Genomic DNA, 19,415 nt, shown 5'->3' on the forward strand with positions numbered 1-19,415 from the left:
TCTTCAGTGATCTATTATTAACAACACTAATCTGTAGCCGCTAACAGAGGCGCATAGGTGCTTTACAGAGATCCTGCTTCACCGTCAAGAATGGCAGAAGCCACGCTAAAAAATACTATTACCAAATGTTTCCAAATTTTAGTTAAATGCTGAAAAAAATAAATCTAATATAGGTTTTTTAACACTATTTTTAATTCACTGTTTTTAACCAGATTTTCCTACAATATTCAAATTGTTTGAGATGCATTCCCAACATACCTAAACTCTAATTACTCATCTAACCCTATTACTTCTGCTTCGTTTTTATGTTCAAAATATCATATTTTCATTTTAATGGTCCAATTTTAATAAAATAATAAACTTTTGATAAAGAAGATGAGTGCTAATTCATCCGCGCCTATCAACCTTGCAAGTAAATATCAAAACATACCGAAAAAGAAAATGCATTCCCATTTAATAAAGCTGCCTAAATAGACTCACCTATATTGCATTACAATCCAATCGGATAAAAATCTTCTACTCCCGCAATTGTATTACATTACAACATGTGCAATGAATTAGTAGCTTCACTCTTGCCTTTTTAAGCAAAGAAACGCATCAACCACCCCACTGTCCATAAGCTGCAGATTGGCCAAGCAGCTGCCCCAGAATGCACCCCTGCATTCACCAATAACTCAGCAGCTAAAGCCATGGCCATAAAACTTTACTAAAGTTGCACACATCGCCCAAATCCAGGCGTAATTGATTCCCAAAATTTCAATCTTTTCAGCAAACCAGTGCCCCACCCCTAGACTTGCGGGAGCAAACCCGCGTGGAGAACACAGTACAAAAGTCAACATTTCCAACTTTATCAGCTGAAATGCTTACCAAAACCTGTTTAACAACTCGACTCCAATCAATGCACACTCTGATCTCCGGAATTTTATTACTCTCATTAATTCATTCATACAACATATTGATTAAATATATGAAGTGATCAAGTTTGTAGACTGTAATGTAAATGCAATAATCTATGTCCTGGTTTCTATCATCAAAAACCAGAGAATTCACATCAAAACAATCTAACTTTTCTCTATTCTAATAACCTGTGTTACACATTACATTACTATTGCAATGCAAATAAATATGATGAAGATGATGACCCACCAATCCGATCACCATCTTATGCCTTACTTGATAGAGTTGGAATACTCTGTTCGTTCCAGAAGAAATTCTCTGGATCCACCGCCGTCTTCACCTTCACCAGCCTCTCGAAGTTATCCCCAAAGTACTTGAACCCATAAACCTTCCCTTCTTCGTAGCTGTTCTTGTCGTTGTTGTTGGTGCCGATGTCCAGGTCTCTGTAGTTCAAGAACGATTGCCTTGGGTTCTTCGACACGAATGGGGTCATGAAACTGTACAGCCTTCTTATTTGTTTCATGAACTGCTGATCCGCCTCCGCCCCTGGTTCGTCCCAATTCACCGAGTATTGCATTTTGAACAAGTTTCCCGCTCGGTGAGGAAACGGTGTCGCCGACGTTAGAATTTCGCTCATCTTTCCGCCGTATGGGTTGAAAACCAGCCCTGTTTTCCCGATTTCGATCATCTTCTTGTACACCCAATCCAACCCATCTCTTGAAATTGGCGTCTGCACGTAATCGGATTTCCTTTTCAGGAAATTTGCCGAATCGACATTCCGATCCAGCAGAACTTTTGGTGAAGTTCCGACGTCGAAATTAGCCCACCACACAACGGAATCGATCCAACTCATTTCAGTACAGTTCTCTTTCTTCAAACCCAATTCGGGGAATTCTTTTCCCAACAAGGAGACGAGGTCGTCTGATTTCCCAAGGAACTGGGCGATGACTGTGGCTCTGATTGTTCTCGTCCCCTTCTTCACTTTACTGGAAACTGGCTGTAGCAGAAGCCTCATGAACAGATCTTCGTCAATGGACGGAGCAACTTGCTGCCATCTGGCGACAACGTCGGCAGCATTCTGTTCCAGGGTCCTTTCCACACGGAAAACAGTGACCGTCTCCGGCACCGGAACCAACCGAATCCTGTACGCGAGGATGACGACGAAACTCGCTCCGCCGCCTCCCCGAATGGCCCAGAAAAGATCCTCCCCCATGGATTTGGCATCGAGGATTCTTCCCTTCACATCGACAATCCGCGCGTCGATAACGTGGTCGACGGAGAGTCCGTACTTCCGCAGCATGTTCCCGTAGCCGCCGCCGCTAATGTGACCGCCGACGCCCACCGTGGGACAAACCCCAGCCGGGAACCCAAGAACCTTACTCTTCTCCCAAATTCTGTAGTAGACTTCTCCGAGCGTGGCTCCGGCCTCCACCCAGGCCGATTGGTCGGCGGCGTCGACAGTAACAGCCCGGAGATTCGACATGTCGAGAACGATGAACTGAACATCGGACACATACGAGAGGCCGTCGTAATCGTGACCCCCACTTCGGATTTTGAGTTGAATGCCGATCTTCTTGGCGCAAACCACCGCGGATTGGACATGGGATTCGCGCAATGGAGTGACGATTATTACAGGTTTTGGAGAGGAGGAAGTGTTGAAACGGGCATTCCGGATATAAGCCCTAAGAACAGAAGTGTAGGCAGCATTATCTCGAGCGAAGACTATGCGGGAGACTTGGTCGGAGGGACTGGAGTTGGATTCAAGACACTGCAGAAATGTTTCGTACACGGAATCCGAAGCCGCCGCCACCGACGGAGCAGAGAATCGGAGGAGGAGGAGGAGGAAGACGAAGGGGAGAAGACGATGCATGATTGGGGGATTGAGATTTGATTTTGATTTGGGTTTGTTCATTGGATTTGCCCTATTGGAATGGAAAATTGATGTGGTGTGGCGTGGGATTTATATTCCAACGAATTGGTCGCTGCAAAATTGAAGTGGGTTTTCTGTTCAAACTTCCTTTTCTTGACCAAGAAAAGTCCAATCCAATTATTATTAAAAATAAAAATAAAATTATGTCTTCGTATTTCGTAAAAATGGTAGCTGTTGCGACAGCGATTTACATACAATAATTAGTGTACTTACTCTTTATGACATTTATAATTTAATGTAGCAATCCAACTCCAAAAGTTGTAGTTTAGAACCTCCACTATCTTATTAAAAATAAATTTGTTTGGATTACGCAAATCTCATCACAGATTAATAAGTGCTTTGTTCATGGTTGGGTTGATATTTAAATAAATATTATTGTTATTTTATTAAGAATTAATATTTTAAGCAACATTGTTTATTTTAGAGGATTTTAACTCACATTATTATATTCTCCTGTTGGTTTGTCCATGGTAGATAGGAAATTTGGGACAAGAATGCCGGCAAAGACAGATATTATATTATAAAAAAACAATAATTTTAAAATGAGGTACACGTTAAAGCGAACATAATTGGGTGATAACTGACCTATATTTTCAAAAAAAAAAAAATAGAGGAATTTGATCCGGCCTAACTTAAATCTATACGTGAACTTTCCAAAATAAAGAAAAATTCTCAGATCGGAGAGTCTTTATGGAAAAAAAATATCTAACTTATAAGATTATTCAAACTAAAGTTCCAAATACGTTTTAGGAGTGAAGTATTTGGAAAATTAAGGTGTAAAATAGTTTTCATAGAAATTTTTTTAAAGAAAAATCTCTGCATTAAACAAACAAGAAATAAATTTCAAATGGAGATCAACCACATATATGCAATTAAATGATTTTTCGACAAGTAAGGGAGAAACTTAAAATTAGTGCAACAAATGGCAAAATTTTCTAACTGTACAAGAATAAATAAAATACTCATTCCATTTATAATTCAACCCATAATTAAATGTTATATTATTTGATTGCAGTGACATACATCATTCTTAAATTTCGCTAATTTGATAATCAATTAATTGGAATAGTATGAAATTTTTTTTAATACAACAATATGAAAGAGTGAGATTCGTAAATACAACATTTTGGTCGAAGATACATGCCTTGACTAGTTGAGTTAAGCTCAACTTGATAGTAGTATAGAAAATTTATCATACCAGCATAGTACTCAGAATTTTTTTCCAAATAAATATCGTGTAGAGATTTGAACTTCTAGTCTTAAAGAAGGAGACAGATGTCTCAAGCTAGGTTCAATTACTAATTTGATCATATAGTTTGCGTTCAAAATAAAGTCGGTCTCAATGACTTTAAAAACTTTACTTTAGTTCCAGACGATTTGTCTTAGAAAAAAAAATTAGGATAGTTCAATACATAGAATTTTAGAAGTTTCAATTGGGTCCTAATGGATTTGTCAAACCTCACAAATTAGAATTGTTTATGAGGGAAATTTTTAGAATGATAAGAGATGAATTAAAAATCTTAAACCTAATCAAATTAAAATTAAGGGTAAGAAGATATTGGAGGCAAAAGTGGAGGGCAATTGTGGAAGTCAATTTATTATTTTGTTGGAACTTTGTCATCATTTAGAGGGAAAAAAAAGTAAAATTGGGAACCACATGTGCTTCTTTACTTTTGTGCTTGTCCCTATGGATTCACATGTCTTCCATATTGTCACACCCTATTATTCCTCCCTTTTAAATTAAATAAGTAACTTTCCCTCTTTGACAAAATATATTATTTTGGCCTACATGGATTTAGATATAAAAATATGATTATATAATTTCATGTACAATAATTTTACTCCTAACAAATAAGTTGGTTTGACTCCTTACTAAAAAAAAAAAAAAAAAAAAATTGGTTTGACTTTTATGTCCCTCAAAAATAAAAGCATATTTCATCTATTTGGTTAAATTTTTTGACCTGATTTAATATTGATTTTGATTAAAATGCTAGAATTGACTTTTCCGTTAATCCAAGGGTTTATGTAAAAAATTATTAAAAAAAAAATGGAAACGATGAAGTAATATAGTTTCAAGAAAAATATAATGAATTAATGTGAATGGAATAATGTTATGTGGTGTGATTTGACTGGAAAGAGAAGCTAGCCACGTTTTCAGGGACAAAATCCACATCAATAATTAATTGCATACTAACTATTTTAACAACTAAAAAAACTTATTTTAGTAAGAATAAAATTAAACATAATTTTTTAAGCAGAACACATGAAGATTTGAAGTTACGATATTTTCATCAAGATTGGAAAAACGTTCAATAAATCAAAAAGTTAGTTTATAGTGTTTATATTAAAAATAATTGAAAATTTATATATATATAAACATTATCTTCGCGTTGTGATGTGGTGGTGGGGAAATGATTGGGTTCCACAGTTTGAAATGTCAAATTGCAAAGAAATTAAAAAAGTTGACTTTATTTTTCAGATCCACTCTTAGCCCAACCGCCCTTTTTTTTTTTCCAGGAAAAGGAAAAATGGCTTCACACATTTATTTTACTTTTGTTTAGTTAACCATTTAAAATGGTACTTGTTTCAGGTCAAAATACGACCTACTACGTAGAACAACGAGAAAATATCCTCCAATTCAAAAGGATGGAGAGAAAGAAACTAGAAAGTTGAGATTTTGAACGCGTTAAAAGATGGAGGAAATTACGTGTAGAAGCAGAAGCGCCCACTAAAAACACACCAAATAAATACATGTCCCACGTCCAAATCCAATCCACTTTTTGGACCTTTTTCCACACAATATTAGTGCCCAAAACTATTCACACCAGAAATTTAGGACGTGGTATGGATTAAATTGAGAAAGTGAGAGGAAGAAGAAGAGCCGTTTAAAAGAAATTAAAATATATAAAAAGTTATTTTTTTTCATTTATTTAAAATATCAAGTTACAAAAGTCTAGTTACCTATTAATATTGTCATGTCATTCTTTCGTTGAATCAACTAACAATCAAATAATGTTAAAATAATTTTTTAAAGTATAGAGATCAAAAGTGTCTATTTTAAAAATTTTAAAAACAAACAGTAACATACTCCAAACTTCAGTCATTAAAATGTTTCTTTTTAGAACATTAGAAACTACATTGACACATGCTCCAAATTTCAAAGACTAAAAATATGTATTTTTTAAAATTATTTTAGTTGATGTAATTTTATTTTAATTCTTTATTATTAATAAAAAATATTTACCATCGATAAAATAAATTAGAATTTATTATTATTTAAATTCAAAAAGATTAACACAATATTATCTTAATGATATACTAGTACTGAGGAATAGCACCAAGTATGGTTCCTTTTGTAAATTTTAGTTAAGATATACCATCCTGAGCTTTTTCTACTTGTCTAATTATTTTCATTGATTTTTTTTTTCTTTTCACAGCAAGTAGAGATATTCAAATTCACGATTTTTTTATCCGGACAAATGCCTAAGTTGAACTATGCTACCATTTTCATTCAATTATATTATATAAAAGATATTCAAAATTAACATTAGTATTTAATATCCAAAGACAGACCTTTGAAGCAAACAAGGGGAAGAGAGAAGGTTTTCTTTAGGTTTTAAATGTAGTTCATATTAGTCTTCTTTGTTAAATCATAAATTTTGTCGTTAAAGCGAGCATAGTTTAGTGGTAATTGACATATACTTCCAACCTCTCCTCCCAACATGTTGTACTAAAAAAATTATCAAAAAAATCCGTAGTATTTTGTTTGTTTGTTTCTTTAATCTTAAAAAAAAGAAAAGTAGGATGCCAATTTCAAATTATTTCCATTAATCACTCTCTTCTTAATTTACCATAACACATTGCATTTATTAAATACATGGCTGTTTAAGTAACTACAAAAACCAAAATCACATAAGAGAAAATACAGCTCACCTTTTCAAAACGAGATAACATTTAATTTTAAATTTTCTATTTTTAAAAATTACATTTTTTAGTATTTAACAGAAAATAAAAATAGCACATCCACGTTGTTTATAAACTAAATTTTAAATAACAGAAAACAAAAATGCTGTTTTCACCGTCATGTCTCTTTATAAACACCCCGGGACAAGGCTTCACAAATCATAAAACTTAAAACGTTCTATTTTCTATAACAGAAATGTGGAATTCATCCTCCTCAATCCTCTCATTTTTCTCTATCATTTTAATTTTCTTGTCAGGGATGTCTACTTGTTATTCTGATGAACAAAACTTTCTCCAATGTCTGTCAAGCAACACGCAGTCAAATTTCCCTATCTCCGAAGCTATCTTCACCCCCAACAATTCTTCTTTCTTACCGACTCTTAATTTCTATATCAGAAACCCTCGATTCCAGACCCCCCAAACCCCAAAGCCACTCGTCATTATTGCAGCCAAACACGAATCTCATGTCCAAACAACTGTTATTTGTGCCAAACGCGTTGGGCTACAAATCAGAATCCGTAGCGGCGGCCATGATTACGAAGGCCTCTCCTATGTCTCCCAACAACCCTTCATCGTCCTTGACCTGTTCAATCTCCGAGCCATTAATGTCAATATCTCAAACCAAAGCGCTTGGATTCAAGCAGGGGCCACCATGGGGGAACTTTACTACGCCATTGCTAAGAGGAGTGGAGTCCATGCCTTCCCTGGAGGTGTCTGCCCGACGTTGGGCGCTGGTGGGCATCTTTTAGGAGGTGGATACGGCAATTTAATGAGAAAATTTGGGCTCTCCGTGGACAACATTGTGGATGCACAAATTGTAAATGTACAGGGTCATATTCTAAATCGACAACAAATGGGAGATGATCTGTTCTGGGCTATTAGAGGAGGAGGAGGGAGCTTTGGAGTCATTCTTTCGTGGAAGATTAAGCTAGTTCCAGTCCCTTCAATAGTGACAGTGTTTAATGTTGATAGAACTATAGAGGAGGGAGCAACGAATGTGGTTTGACAATGGCAGCAAGTTGCGGACAAGCTGGATGAGAATGTGTTCATAAGACTGATGCTACGCGCTTCCAAAGGAAAGGAGAACGGGCAAATGACTGGGAAGGCGTCGTTGGTGGGATTGTATCTTGGATCAGTGGAGAAACTTTTAGAGATCGTGAATCAGAACATACCAAGTTTGAAATTGCAAAAACAGGAATGCAGGGAGATGAGTTGGATTCAATCTACTATGTTTTGGTTTAATTTCCCAAATGGGACGGCCCCAGAGGCATTACTAAGCAGGGAAATCCCATCTTTGCCTTTTCTCAAACGGAAATCGGACTATGTGAGGGAACCCATTTCAAGAGACGGAATAGAATCGATATGGAAGACGATCATTGAAATTAAGGAAGTGAGTCTCGTTTGGAACCCTTATGGAGGGAGGATGAGCCAGATTTCAGAGGCAGCGACTCCATTTCCACATAGAGCAGGAGTGAAATTCAAACTCCAGTACTCTGCGAACTGGAAGGAAAGGGGTAATGAAGAGGCTGAGGAGAATATTGCATTGACGAGAAGATTGTACGAAGCGATGACGCCTTATGTGTCGAAGAATCCGAGAGAGGCGTTCTTGAATTATAGGGACATCGACGTGGGGAGCACCGCCAATTGGAGCGTGGAGGAAGGTAGGATTTATGGGGCGAAGTATTTCAAGGGAAATTTTGAGAGATTGGTGAGCGTGAAGACGAAAGTTGATCCTGAAAATTTCTTCAGAAATGAACAAAGTATCCCTACTCGCTGATCTTGAGAGTGAATTAATAAGATGAACGTCTAATTAAACTATATCTTGTGCTTCTCATTATGCTTTTGTTATATATTTTAGCAAATCACTTGGCTTGACACAGCTTTGTATGTCTAATTTATTACTAATCAATGAAAAACCTTATCATTTTGATTAATTTGCAATCATTAACAGCTTTTCTTAGATGGTTGACATGGATCAAATCATAATACGTGATTGATTCATTAATCTAGGTCCGAATCAAAGGTTAAAGAAAGTTAAAGATCATTGGCCTAAAACCCATACCCATCACCAAAGACAAACCTTCTTAAATTGCCAATACTTCGGTCATATTGACCAAACCACGATAGAGAAGGAATTTAACTATGTGCCACTGGGAGGAGGCAATTAAACTACGAATTGTACCAAAAAACAGAGCAACTCAAAAATGGTTCGGATTACCCTTCTTCTCACCAATGACCCACAAATCGAGAACAATTTATACACATTTGTGTTTCTCCAACCAGATGGGCCTGGAATTATTCATATTCGCAAACAATCAAGCCCTTTTAATTATTCGATTACGCCGTAACTCTCCCTCTCTCCGACGAGGGCGAGGGCAGCAGCGGTGACGACGGTAGTACGAAGAAGATGAGAACCAAGGACAAAGAAGAGGGGAGAAACAAAGGGAGAGCAAGAAGAAGAGTCCTATATGTAAAAATTTAATTTTTTTTAATTACACATTATCTTTTCTTAAGTCAATTAAGGTCGGAGAATATTTAGAACAATTTTTTTAAAAAAATTGTTCATTTTAAAATTTTATGGATTAAATTGACACCCACCCTAAATCTCAAAAATGTATATTTTTCAAAAATATTTTAATTAATATATTATATTTTAATTATTTATTATTTGTTAATAATAAATTGTTATAAAAAATTTTACTATCAATAAAATAGTAATAAAAATAAATAAAAATTTATGATTATTTTAATTATTTAGTACTATTACAATAATATATTTATAATTTATAATTAGTTAAAAAAAAGAAATGATATACTAGTAAATTCTAGTAAAACACATGAAAGCATATATGATTCTGATTCCATAGAAAGTTATATAAATAACATCAAATAATATTTTCATTTTCATTCTCCTTTCTTTCCATTTGGATTTCTTTTAAATAAAGGAGCCTAAATAAAATTTGAAAATAATGGGGCGAGTATGTCCTGCAAAATATAAATTTATGTGATTAAATAGAAATATAAAATGAAGAATAAAGATAACTCTTTTTTTTAGTATTAACATGTGGGATAGGGATTCAAGCTCATGGTCAGAGATATGTGTCTTAACCATTCAAGTTATGCTCGGTTTGACAATAAAGATAACTCTTTTTATGCAAAGATGAGTATTGAGAAATAATACCAAAGTATGGTTCCTTTTGTAAAATTTAGGAGGTATACGATCATGAGTTCTTTGGTACTCAGTACAATTATTTTGATAGATTTTTTTTATTTACTATTTTTTAGTCGGAATAGATGAGATTTGCTACTATTTTCATCTGAGTTATATTATATAAAAAAAAAAACTGCATAAGTAACATTAGTAGAGTTAATAACCAAAGACAACCTTTGAAGCAAACAAGCGTGAAGATAGAAGGTTTTCTTTAGGCTTTAAATGTACTTCATCTTCTTTGTTAAATCATATATGTTCTCGTCAAATGACAATACCAACCAACACATATTAGTTTAAATTATGTTGAAACTTTCCTCTTGAATTCGGCAGCGGAGGGATACTCTGTTCATTTCTGAAGAAATTATGAGGATCCACTCTCGTTTTCACTTCCACCAGTCTATCAAAATTCCCTTTAAAATACTTCCTTCCAAATTCCTCCGCCACCCCATAATTCGTTTCATCGCTTGGATTCGCCCCAATGTCAAGATCCCTGTAGTTAAAAAATGCTTCCCTCGGAGAACTCGACACGAATGGGGTCATGAAATCGAACAAACTTCTCGACATATTCAGATGGAATTTTTCAGATTTGGTTCCTTCCTCCGTCCACGCCAGTGGGTATTGAATCTTGAACAAGTTCCCTGCTCTGTGAGGAAATGGAGTCGCCGATTCCGAAATTTCCGCCATTCTTCCTCCGTAGGGGTTCCACTGCATCACCAACTGGGTGTTCTCAAACCCAATCATGGTCTCCCAAATCGATGCGATCCCTTCCTTTGGGATCGCCTTCTTCACGTAATCAGACCTGCTCTTGAAATAAACCGACCCGTTTTTGGGTCTGTCGAGAAGACTTTCAATGGTGCTTCCTTCTGGGAAGCCGTACCAGAAAAGAGTGGATTCGGCCCAGCTTCTTTCGCTGCAATCGCTCTTCTTTAAACCCAATTCAGGGAACCTCCGCTTCATTAACGAAATCAGCGGCTTCGTCGATCCCAAAAACAGACCGATGAACGAAACCTGTACTGTGAACTCGCCTTCTTTCGTAGTCGAAACCACTACGCTATGCGTTGCTCTTATGAACAACTCGTTGGGTAAATGTGGGGCCACAAATTGCCAGCGATGGGCCACATCGAGCGCGCCTTGTTCTACAGTGATTCTGACATTGAAAACGGTTACAGTTTTGGGAACGGAGACCAGTTTAATCTTCCACGAAATCACGACGCCAAAACTGGCGGCCCCACCTCCTGTAATGGCCCAAAACAGATCCTCCCCCATGGAGTCACGATCGTGGACAACACCATTGGCGTCGACAAACAGAGCGTCAACGATATTATCAACCGAAAGACCGTATTTTCTCATGAGATTCCCGTAGCCACCGCCGCTGAAATGGCCCCCCACGCCCATGGTGGGGCAGACCCCAGCGGGAAACGCAAGGCTCGGACCCACCTGGGCAATACGGTAATAGAGCTCCCCCAAAATGGCACCGGCTTCAACCCATGCAACGTAATCCGAGTGCTCATCCTTTGAAATATCAATCCGACGAAAATTGAACATGTCGAGCACCAAAAAAGGGGCGTCGGAGCGATAGGAAAGACCCTCGTAGTCGTGGCCGCCGCTCCTGACTCGAACCTGGAGGCCCAGGAGCTTGGCGCAGGACACAGTGGCTTGGACGTGGGTGACGTTGAGGGGTGTAATGATGAGAAGTGGCTGGGGGGTGTGGGGTTTGAGAAAGCGGAGGTTTCTGTTGTAGGATTGAAGAAGGGATAAAAAGGAAGAATTTTGAGGAGTGTAGATGAGTTGAGAAATGGAAGGTGTGGTATTGGCATGGATGGGAAGGCACTCAACAAATTTGTCCACCACATCCACACCTACAGGGGGTGTTGATTCAGAGGAGGCTACTAATGAAAGTGAAAGCAGAAGAACAAGAATCAAACAAGGCTTCATTTTTTGTTCTCCTTAATAACTTCCAAGTTTTTGGCTGATTTTCTTTCGTATGTGTAACTTTTCTTTTTTTGTATATATATATAAGGAAAAAAAAACATGGAAATGTTGGAAACGAAACGTCGGAAATGGAAGGGGAATGAACGTGTCATAGAATTGTATTCAGTTAATTAATGAATTGTGATTTAAATATCGTTTTAATTGGTAGTTTCGTTAGATACGTATTACCGTAATTAATGACTAAATTTTGATAACGTTTTTTTTTTTAATCCAGACGTTTTTTTGGTTTTATTTGCCGAGGATATTAGATTGCGGAAATTCAAATATTTAATCCTATACTAGTGGGATTCAAACTACGCAATTTATTGTGATCAGTTAAATTATACTCGTGAAGTGTTAAAACTTTTTTTTTTTTAAATCTCCACAATATTTTATTATAATTATTTTCCATATAAGTCTAAACGAAGGGACCTGAATTATTAAGAATGCGAATATTGCTAAACCTTTGGTTCAATATCGTTCGTGCATGTTCTTTGTGAAGGCAACAGTGCTGATGATTTTTTTAGCAAAGTATCGTCTACCATGAACTCATGGTAGGGTAATTTTTCAAGTTGACTTTTCAATATAGTTGAGGATAATATTCCATCAAATATATTCCAAATCGCATTTTTATTCTTATATATTGAAATAAAAAAGAAAAAAAAATGGTAAAACAAAAACAGAGGTATCTGATTTTCATCAATTAAATATGGGTAGAAATCTAATTCATGAATAATTATATACCAAACTTGTTCTCACCGTTAATTTATATCCTAATACTGATTAGAGAAACTGCTAACACACTACTTTTGAAAACAAAAACAAGAGTCCAGAAACAACTTGATTTTATTGTTTTCAATTTAGATACATTTCTCAAAACAAGAACATTTTTTATCAAATACTTGTATTTCTCAAAAATTATAAATGAAAAACGAGAGAAATGAATAATATAAAACAAATTTTTTATAAAAAAGCGTCAAAAACAACCTTCTTTAAAATGACTATGTTGTTTCCATTGTTTATTCTGTTGTGTGTGGTACGATGCTTGTTTGTTTATTTGATCTCAAAAAAAGGAGTGTACTATGTTAATTTCAAATCATTTCCATTAATAACTGATCTCTATAAGCTCTCATAGCATACTACATTTATAAACACATGTAGCAACAAAAACTAGAATCACAAATAAGAAAACACAGATCACCTTTCCAAATTATAAGCTAAATTTTAATAACAGAAAACAGAAAAAAAATAAAATGGTTACTGAGGTGGAATATAGAGTCTTTTCGTCCTTTGTCTCTTTATAAACACCCCCAAGACAAAGGAATCACAATTCAAAAAATTTCCAACTTTCTATTCTTCATTACAAAAATGTGGAGTTCATCTTCATCTTCCTCGATCCTCACATTTTTCTCTGTCATTTTAATTTTATCGTCATGGGTGTCTACTTCTTATTCTGCTGAACGAAACTTTCTCCAATGTCTGTCAAGCAACAGGCAGCCAAATTTCCCCATCTCTGAAGCCATCTTCACCCCCAACAATTCTTCTTTCTTACCAACTCTCAATTTCTACATCAGAAACCCTCGATTTCAAACCCCCCAAACCCCAAAGCCACTTGCCATTGTTGCAGCGAAACACGAATCTCATGTCCAAACAACTGTCATTTGCGCCAAACGCGTTGGACTACAGATCAGAATTCGCAGCGGTGGCCATGATTACGAAGGCCTCTCCTACATCTCCCAACAGCCTTTCATCGTCCTTGACCTGTTCAATCTCCGAGCCATTAATGTTAATATCACTGACCAAAGTGCTTGGGTTCAAGCAGGGACCACGATGGGGGAACTTTACTACGCTATTTCTAAGAAGAGCGGAGTCCACGCCTTTCCTGGAGGCGTATGCCCGACGATGGGCGCTGGTGGGCATATTTCAGGAGGCGGGTATGGCAATTTAATGAGAAAATTTGGGCTCTCCGTGGACAATATTGTAGATGCACAAATTGTAAACGTACAAGGTCATATTCTAAACCGACAACAAATGGGAGAGGATATGTTCTGGGCCATTAGAGGAGGAGAAGGAGGGAGCTTTGGAGTCATTCTCTCATGGAAGATAAAGCTAGTTCCAGTCCCTTCAATAGTGACAGTATTTAATGTTGGTAGAACCATAGAAGAAGGAGCAAATGATGTAGTTTGGCAATGGCAGCAAATTGCGGACAAGCTGGATGAGAATGTATTCATAAGACTAATGCTACGCGCTTCCAAAGGAAAGGAGAAGGGGGAGATGACAGGGAAGGCATCATTGGTGGGATTGTATCTTGGGCCAGCGGAGAAACTTTTGGAGATCGTGAATCAGAACATACCCAGTTTGAAACTGCAGAAACAAGAGTGCAGTGAAATGAGTTGGATTCAATCTGTTCTGTTTTGGTTTAATTTTCCAAACGGGACGGCCCCAGAGGCGTTACTAAGCAGGGAAATTCCATCGTTGCCTTTTCTCAAACGGAAATCGGACTATGTGAGAGAACCAATTTCGAGAGAAGGGATAAAAGCGATCTGGAAGGCAATCATTGAAATTAAGGAAGTAGGTCTCGTTTGGAACCCTTATGGAGGGAGGATGAGTCAAATTTCAGAGGAAGCGACGCCATTTCCACACAGAGCAGGAGTGAAATTCAAACTCCAGTACTCTGCGAACTGGAAGGAAGGGGGCGATGAAGTGGCTGAGAAGAATATTGCATTGACGAGAAGATTGTATGAAGCGATGACGCCTTATGTGTCGAAGAATCCGAGAGAGGCGTTCCTCAATTACAGGGACATCGACGTGGGGAGCACCGCCCATTGGAGCATTGAGGAAGGTAGGATTTATGGGGCGATGTATTTCAAGGGGAATTTTGAGAGATTGGTGAGCGTGAAGACGAAGGTTGATCCTGGAAATTTCTTCAGGAATGAACAGAGTATCCCTACTCGTTGATCTTGTAAATGAATGTCTAATAAAATATATCTTGTGCTTCTTATTATGATTTTGTTACGTATTTGAGCAAATGAGTTTGCTTGATACATAGCTTTGAATTCCTATTGCTGCAATTTGTGTTACTAATCAATGGAAAACCTTATCATTGGATGTTAATTTGCAATATTTAACCACTTCTTTTTAAGTATGGTGAGGATCGAATCATAATCTGTGTTTGGTCCATTAAACTATACGTTCGAATTGACGTTAAACAAAGTCGAGATAATTGGCTTCAAACCCCATTTCCACCGCCAAGGACACAACACTTCTTGAATTGCCAACACTTCGGACCATATAGACTTACCACAATGGGGAAGGAATTTATCTATCACTAGTAACATACGATCATTGTCAGCATAAAAAATAACAACTCCCAAACTAGTGCTTAAAGAAGCCAAAAGAAAAGAGACGATACGATTGTATTCTCCTTGTAATACCCTACCAAAAAAGGTTGCCATTTGCAAGAGGGACGAGGACTCGAAGACGTAAATTGAAGGGAATTCGTTGACATATAGGTGATGGTATAATTCTCAATCTAGCTACCCAAAAACCACACATGAATTTATTGATACATTAAACTATGTCCGAATTGGTGCTATAAAAAAAGCAAAAAAAAAATTATAAAAGGGAGATGATTTCCCAACTCCATGTGAATGTTTTTTCTTCTCTCAATATGTGTTTGCAAATATAGTTGGGTCACATTGATGGAGTGGATAATTTTATTCATTAATTTTTAATTAGGTAACATATTAGATATCAATTATTTCAAAGTTTACCATTAAATATATTAATTATAATATTTTTATAACACAAAATTGTACGAATAGTTTTATATTTTTGTATTGAAAACAATAGTTTTGTATTCTTCATGCATCAAAATATTTTTCTAACGTACATTTCCTAAAAGATATGTATTACAATAATAATAAAAATGTGTAGACTAGTTGCTTACATTTCTTCTTAAAAAAAAATGGTATCTTTTACTCTACGTTTCTACCTTTGAGAAATATAAATAAAAACGTCACAAAGCTATATAATCTAATATAAATATCTAATTCAATATGAATATAGCTAAGCCATAAGAGTATTTATTTATTTTTCTAACATTGAAGATTCAAATCGTGATGCCACTGTATTTTTTTGAGTACAACATATTGGAGAGGGGATTCGAACTCACAACCTCTTGATTAGAGGTATATGCCAATTACTGTTGATGGCCACTATATTAGTCGTACTACAAAATTTTAATAAAGATATGAATAATATTTATAATAAAACTTAGGTGCTTATTGGTAAAGTTATCTTCCTCCCACTTATCATGATTAAAAAATGGGGTAGTTGCAAATATGTAAAAACATTTAGTAAAATTAGTAAAATAGTAATCACATTTAGTTTTTTCAAGTATATGACTTTTAAAAAAAACGGAGGTCCAATTTTAAAATGACAAACTGATATATTTGCAGTATGTATGTGATATACACCTGATATACTGATATGAGTATCCGATATAATATTAATATAAGTGAAGTATAAAAGAGAAATGCAAAAAGAGATAATTTTTTTAGCAGTCAAATTTCGGGTGATAGTCTGAGTGCTGACCCACGATTAAAAATTTCACATTAATTTTTTATTATAGATCCAATTCATAAATAATTATATACCAAACTTATTTTTACCATTAATTTTTGTCTTAATAATAGTTAGAGAAACTGATAATCAAGTACACAATTACGTTGTTACCAAATCTGAACATATTCCAACTAATTAAGATATAAGTGACTAATTTCAGAGTGCTCGTGTTTCTTTTTTTCTCTTATCTCTAGCTTTCTTTTTTCAATTAAAAAAATATAATAAATTTGTTAGTTGTTTCTTACTCTGGTTCTTTATTTTTTTATTGAAAACATAAACATGTTTGGTAAGTTGCTTCTCATTATTAAAAAGAATAAATAAAAGTTTTATATGAGATGAGTTTCAAATTAAATATTCAAAATTTTGACGTTAGATTTATTTTTTGATTTTTATTATGAAGAATAAAAATCGAAAAAAATTGAAAACAAAAATAAGAATCGTGACACAACTTGATTTTGTTGTTTTCAATTTAGATGGGTTTCTCAAAACAAGAACATTTATCAAATACTTGTATTTCTTAAAAATTATAAATGAAAAATAAGAAAAACTAATAATAAAAAACAAAATTTTTATAAATGACTATGTTGTTTCTATTTTTCTTCTGTTGTTTGTGTATTGTGTTTGTTTGTTTTATTTCATCTGAGTAAATGAGAACTACAATAATGTGGATTTCAAATCATTTTCACTAATAACTCTCTCAATATTCTACCATAACACACTACATTTATAAATTCATGGTTGTCTAGGTAATTGCAGTTTCAAGAAACCGTATAACATTTTAGTTTTTAATTTTCTATTTTTAAAAATTACATTTTTTTAGTTTTTAAATTTTGATATAGATATTGACAACAAAAACTAAAAATAAAAACACCACATCCATGGTGTTTATAAACTAAATTTTAGATAATAGAAAACAAAAAATAAAATTACTTTTCATCCTCTTATCTCTTTATAAACAACCCGGGGACAAGGAATCATCAACTCATAAAATTCACAACTTTCTTTTCTTCATTACAAAAATGTGGAGTTCATCTTCATCTTCCTCAATCCTCACATTTTTCTCTATCATTTTAATTTTGTTGTCATGGATGTGTACTTGTTATTCTGCTGAACCAAACTTTCTCCAATGTTTGTCAAGCAACGGGCTGCCAAATTTCCCCATGTGTGAAGCCATCTTCACCCCCAACAATTCTTCTTTCCTACCAACTCTCAATTTCTACATCAGAAACCCTCGATTTCAAACCCCCCAAACCCCAAAGCCACTTGTCATTGTCGCTGCGAAACACGAATCTCATGTCCAAACAACTGTCATTTGCGCCAAACGCGTTGGTCTACAGATCAGAATTCGCAGCGGCGGCCATGATTACGAAGGTCTCTCCTACATCTCCCAACAGCCTTTCATCCTCCTTGACCTGTTCAATCTCCGAGCCATTAATGTCAATATCGCAGACCAAAGCGCTTGGGTTCAAGCAGGGGCCACCATGGGGGAACTTTACTACGCCATTGCTAAGAGGAGCGGAATCCACGCCTTCCCTGGAGGCGTTTGCCCGACGATGGGTGCTGGTGGGCATATTTCAGGAGGCGGGTACGGCAATTTAATCAGAAAATTCGGGCTCTCCGTGGACAACATTGTGGATGCACAAATTGTAAATGTAGATGTTCATATTCTAAACCGACAACAAATGGGAGATGATCTGTTCTAGGCCATTAGAGGAGGAGGAGGAGGGAGCTTTGGAGTCATTCTCTCATGGAAGATAAAGCTAGTTTCAGTCCCTTCAATAGTGACAGTGTTTAATGTTGGCAGAACCATAGAAGAAGGAGCAAAGGATGTAGTTTGGCAATGGCAGCAAGTTGCAGACAAGCTGGATGAGAATGTGTTCATAAGACTGATGCTACGTGCTTCCAAAGGAAAGGAGAATGAGGAGATGACAGGGAAGGCATCGTTGGTGGGATTGTATCTTGGGCCAGCGGAGAAACTTTTAGAGATCGTGAATCAGAACATACCTAGTTTGAAACTGCAGAAAAATGAGTGCAGTGAAATGAGTTGGATTCAATCTGTTCTGTTTTGGTTTAATTTTCAAAACGGGACGACCCCAGAGGCGTTACTAAGCAGGGAAATTCCATCGTTGCCTTTTCTCAAACGGAAATCGGACTATGTGAGAGAACCAATTTCGAGAGAAGGGATAGAAGCGATCTGGAAGGCAATCATTGAAATTAAGGAAGTAGGTCTCGTTTGGAACCCTTATGGAGGGAGGATGAGCCAAATTTCAGAGGAAGCGACGCCATTTCCACACAGAGCAGGAGTGAAATTCAAACTCCAGTACTCTGCGAACTGGAAGGAAGGGGGCGATGAAGTGGCTGAGGAGAATATTGCATTGGTAAGAAGATTGTACGAAGTGATGACGCCTTATGTGTCAAAGAATCCGAGAGAGGCATTCTTGAATTACAGGGACATCGACGTGGGGAGCACCGTTCATTGGAGCATTGGGGAAGGTAGGGTTTATGGAGCGATGTATTTCAAGGGAAATTTTGAAAGATTGGTGAGCGTGAAGACGAAGGTTGATCTTGAAAATTTCTTCAGAAATGAACAGAGTATCCCTACTCGTTGATATTATGAATGAATTAATAAGATGAACGTGTAATAAAACTATATACTATGCTTTAGTTATGATTTTGTTACGAATTTGAGCAAATCAGTTGGCTTTGCACAGCTTTGAACTCTTAATTTCTACAACTTGTATTATTAATCAATGGAAAACCTTATCATTGGATGTTAATTTGCAATTATTAATGACATTCTTTAGTCTGTTGTTGTGG

At 36.1% G+C, this 19,415-nt stretch overlaps 1 protein-coding gene and 4 pseudogenes across 1 annotated transcript; 3 read left to right on the top strand and 2 right to left on the bottom strand.

Moving 5' to 3' along the window:
* Positions 1-899: 899 nt before the first annotated feature.
* LOC111015842 (berberine bridge enzyme-like 21) lies at positions 900-2,863 on the bottom strand. Its single transcript, XM_022291010.2, has one exon. The coding sequence runs from the start codon at positions 2,807-2,809 to the stop codon at positions 1,163-1,165; it is 1,647 nt and encodes a 548-aa protein (XP_022146702.2). The 5' UTR covers positions 2,810-2,863; the 3' UTR covers positions 900-1,162.
* A 4,123-nt stretch (positions 2,864-6,986) lies between these two features.
* Positions 6,987-8,660, top strand: LOC111015841 (berberine bridge enzyme-like 14; annotated as a pseudogene).
* Positions 8,661-10,181: 1,521 nt separating this feature from the next.
* LOC111015705 (berberine bridge enzyme-like 7 pseudogene) lies at positions 10,182-11,936 on the bottom strand (annotated as a pseudogene).
* A 1,404-nt stretch (positions 11,937-13,340) lies between these two features.
* On the top strand, positions 13,341-14,930 carry LOC148213474 (berberine bridge enzyme-like 14 pseudogene; annotated as a pseudogene).
* A 2,687-nt stretch (positions 14,931-17,617) lies between these two features.
* Positions 17,618-19,207, top strand: LOC111015852 (berberine bridge enzyme-like 8 pseudogene; annotated as a pseudogene).
* Positions 19,208-19,415: the final 208 nt, after the last annotated feature.

Source organism: Momordica charantia, assembly GCF_013281855.1.
Source record: "Momordica charantia cultivar OHB3-1 chromosome 1 unlocalized genomic scaffold, Mcharantia_2.0 BLBB01000001.1, whole genome shotgun sequence".
NCBI lineage: Eukaryota > Viridiplantae > Streptophyta > Magnoliopsida > Cucurbitales > Cucurbitaceae > Momordica > Momordica charantia.